The sequence below is a fragment of the Bison bison genome, unplaced genomic scaffold (assembly GCF_000754665.1).
Source record: "Bison bison bison isolate TAMUID 2011002044 unplaced genomic scaffold, Bison_UMD1.0 scf7180017864037, whole genome shotgun sequence".
NCBI lineage: Eukaryota > Metazoa > Chordata > Mammalia > Artiodactyla > Bovidae > Bison > Bison bison.
The window spans coordinates 11,889,450-11,893,678 of record NW_011494609.1 but is presented as its reverse complement, the minus strand read 5'-3'; the positions used below and the strand labels follow the sequence as shown (position 1 = coordinate 11,893,678).

Here is a 4,229-nt window from a genome sequence, read left to right as displayed (position 1 = left end):
AGAACTGCCTTATGATCCAGCAATCCCACTGCTGGGCATACACACTGAGGAAACCAGAAGGGAAAGAGACACGTGTACCCCAGTGTTCATCGCAGCACTGTTTATAATAGCCAGGACATGGAAGCAACCTAGATGCCCATCAGCAGATGAATGGATAAGAAAGCTATGGTACATATACACAATGGAGTATTACTCAGCCATTAAAAAGAATTCATTTGAATCAGTTTTAATGAGATGGATGAAACTGGAGCCTATTATACAGAGTGAAGTAAGCCAGAAAGAAAAACACCAATACAGTATACTAACACATATATATGGAATTTAGAAAGATGGTAACAATAACCCTGTATATGAGACAGCAAAAGAGACACTGATGTATAGAACAGTGTTATGGACTCTGTGGGAGAGGGAGAGGGTGGGAAGATTTGGGAGAATGGCATTGAAACATGTATACTATGATGTATGAAACGAGTCACCAGTCCAGGTTCGATGCACAATACTGGATGCTTGGGGCTGGTGCACTGGGATGACCCAGAGGGATGGTATGGGGAGGGAGGAGGGAGGAGGGTTCAGGATGGGGAACACATGTATACCTGTGGTGGATTCATTTTGATATTTGGCAAAACCAATACAATATTGTAAAGTTTAAAAATAAAATAAAAAAAAAAAAGAAAAGTAAACACATAGTTACTTCCTCTAGCAAAATAAGAGGTAAGTGTTTCTGTTGTTTCTCTTCTTAGCAGAATCTTGCTGGAAGGTCTTGTCTGTCAAGGGTGGGTTGGGGAGTGAGTAAGTACATCCTGACTTGAAGGAAAAGGTACTCCTGATCCCCTGGAGAAAGGAATGGCAACCCACTGCAGTATTCTTGCCTGGGAAATCTCATGGCAGAGGAGCCTGGAGGGCTACATACAGTCCATGGGGTCACAAAGGGTCGGACATGACTGAACGACGAAACACAAACACAACACAGCAATAAAAAGGTACAAACTAATGAAAATAGCACAGCATAGATGAGTCTCAAACACACTATGCTGAACAAGAGAAGACAGATACAAAAGAGGACCTGCTGTATAATCCCACTTGTGAATCTGTAAAACAGGCAAACTGAACAACTGTGACTGAAGGGAGGTCAGAGGTGGCTTTGGGCTGGGGCTGGAGGATCCCTGACCTGACTGCCAGGGATAAGCGCACCTCCTGAGGAGATGGCCATATTCTACATCTAGATCGAGGTAATGGTTACATGGGTATAAGCGCATGTCAAAACCCACTGGACTGCACACTTAAAATGGATGCACTGCATTGAGGTTTATGCATACTCAGTTGTGTCTGACTCTTAGCGACCTCATGGACTGTAGCTTGCCAGGCTCCTCTGTCCATGGGATTTCCCAGGCAAGAATACTGCAGTGGGTTTTCCATTTTCTTCTCCAGGGGATCTTCCTGACCCAGGGATTGAACCTGCCTCTCCTTTGTCTCCTGCATTGGCAGGTGGATTTACCACTGAGCAACCCAGGAAACCCACTGTATTGAGGTGAGAGTGTTAGCTGCTCAGTCGTGTCCGACTCTTTGCAACCCAAGGGCTGTACCTGCCAGGCTCTTCTGTCCATGAAATTCTCCAGGCAAAAATACTGGAGTGGGTTGCCATTCCCAACCCAGGGATCGAACTCTGGTCTCCTGCACTGCAGGCAGGTTCTTTATCATCTGAGCCAAAGGTACCTAAATAAAGTTAACCTTAAAAATCTACACAGGTCTTCCCTGGTGGTCCAGTGAGTGGTTAGGACTTGGTGCTTCTACTGCAGGGGTGTGAGTTCCATTCCTTGGTCTGGGAACTAGGATCTTGCATGCCATGAGGCTCCACACACACACACACACACACACACACACACAAAAACCCAAACAGAAAACGAAACAAAAAATCCACACACTGGATGACAGATCTACCTAGAAAGTTCAGTATTTGGCAGACATTTTGCATTAAACTGCAAGTTATCCCCTCATTCACCTGAGTGAGGACATATAAGACTGAGCCGATGATGGGGGAGGACTGCATCTCTGTTTTCTTCTAGCTGTTTCAACCATGGGGCGGTTTCATTATTCTATATTACATTACAGTGCCTAACAAAATGATTTTTTAAAAAAATAGACTTTTGGACTCTGTGGAAGAAGGCGAGGGTGGGATGATTTGTAGATCACCAGCCCAGGTTCCATGCATGAGACAGGGTGCTCAGGGCTGGTGCACTGGGATGACCCTGAGGGATGGGATGTGGGGGAGGTGGGAGGGGGGTTCAGGATAGGGGACACATGTACACCCATGGCTGAGTCATGTGAATGTATGGCAAAAACCACTACAATAAGGTAATTAGCCTCCAATTAAATAAATAAAATTTTTAAAAAATGTCCATTATCTTGATGATATTAGTTAGGAAAATTTAACTACACATTTTAAAACAGATTTCAAGCAAAACTAATTGAAATACACTTTACCTTTTGGATAATCTTCTTTGTCATGTAAATTTCCGACTATCCGGTTAGAATAGATGTTTCTAATTTCAAGCTCTCGATCCTTCTCCTATAAAGAACCACAATACCAATATTTCTATAAGTGTTTACTTTTATCAACCTTCATTTTATGTAAAAAACTATTTAATGTGAGGAGCTTGGTAAGCTCTAACAGGAAAAGAAATTGGCCATGTCATCGTATATCATTCCCAACATAAAAAAAAATTAGTTCTTTTAAAAACAATATTTATTTATTTTGGCCACACTGGGTTTTAGTTGTGGCATGTGGGATCTTGTTCCCTGACTGGGGATTGAACCTGGGTCCCTTGCTTTGGGGAGTCTTAGCCGCTGGATCACCAGGGAAGTCCCAAAAAAGCACTAGCTTTTAAACAGAGTGATAAACCATTGTGACTCAGACAATATTTTGAAGAGTTTGCAAGCCAAATTCTTTCACAGTTTTTTTTTCTATTCCCTGGGTCTACTCTAAGAAGTTTACTGTCCTTTGTGGTGCAATGCAGTGGCCACTAGTCATGTTGCTCCTTGGATTAAGTAGAATTAAAAATAGTTAGTTCTGAGAGTCACATGACCTGTATTGTGGCTGCTCAGTCCTGCATGAGAGTGGTGACCACAAGGTTGGACAGTGAGAGAGAACACTGTCCTCATCACAGAAAGTTTTGTCTGTACAGCCAGTGCAGGGTGGGTGGGACCTGCAACAAAAATACTGCTCTTTAGCTTGAGATTTCAGTGCTGACTTTTTAAGTCTTGGCAAAACAAAAGGTTTGACACCCTGGTTTTCTGAGAAAAATTGAAGTATGGTTGATATATAGTATTATATAAGTTACAGGTGTAGTATAGTGGTCACAAGTTTTAAAGGTTATACTCCTTATTGTAAAATATTGGCTATATTCCCTGTATTGTACTGTGTTTCCCTGTAGCTTCAGTTCAGTTCAGTTCAGTTCAGTTCAGTCGCTCAGTTGTGTCCGACTCTTTGCGACCGCATGAATCGCAGCACGCCAGGCCTCCCTGTCCATCACCAACTCCCGGAGTTCACTCAGACTCACATTCATCGAGTCAGTGATGCCATCCAGCCATCTCATCCTCTGTCGTCCCCTTCTCCTCTTGCCCCCAATCCCTCCCAGCATCAGAGTCTTTTCCAATGAGTCAACACTTCACATGAGGTGGCCAAAGTACTGGAGTTTCAGCTTCAGCATCATTATTTCCAAAGAAATCCCAGGGCTGATCTCCTTCAGAATGAACTGGTTGGATCTCCTTGCAGTCCAAGGGACTCTCAAGAGTCTTCTCCAACACCACAGTTCAAAATCATCAATTCTTCGGCGCTCAGCCTTCTTCTCAGTCCAACTCTTACATCCATACATGACCACAGGAAAAACCATAGTCTTGACTAGACGGACTTTTGTTGACAAAGTAATGTCTCTGCTTTTGAATATGCTGTCTAGGTTGGTCATAACTTTCCTTCCAAGGAGTAAGCGTCTTTTAATTTCATGGCTGCAGTCACCATCTGCAGTGATTTTGGAGCCCAGAAAAATAAAGTCTGACACTGTTTCCACTGTTTCCCCATCTATTTCCCATGAAGTGATGGGATCAGATGCCATGATCTTCGTTTTCTGAATGTTGAGCTTTAAGCCAACTTTTTCACTCTCCACTTTCACTTTCACCAAGAGGCTTTTGAGTTCCTCTTCACTTTCTGCCATAAAGGTGGTGTCATCTGCATA

General features: G+C 43.1%; 1 protein-coding gene across 1 annotated transcript in view; it reads right to left on the bottom strand.

The window, feature by feature from the left end:
• The window catches only part of LCA5L (Leber congenital amaurosis 5-like), a 26,036-nt gene that overhangs the window by 7,358 nt on the left and 14,449 nt on the right, over positions 1 to 4,229 (bottom strand). Inside the window, exon 5 of the mRNA XM_010834952.1 lies at positions 2,482 to 2,566. Coding sequence (XP_010833254.1) covers positions 2,482 to 2,566 — 85 coding nt within the window. The remainder of the gene's footprint in view (positions 1 to 2,481; positions 2,567 to 4,229) is intronic.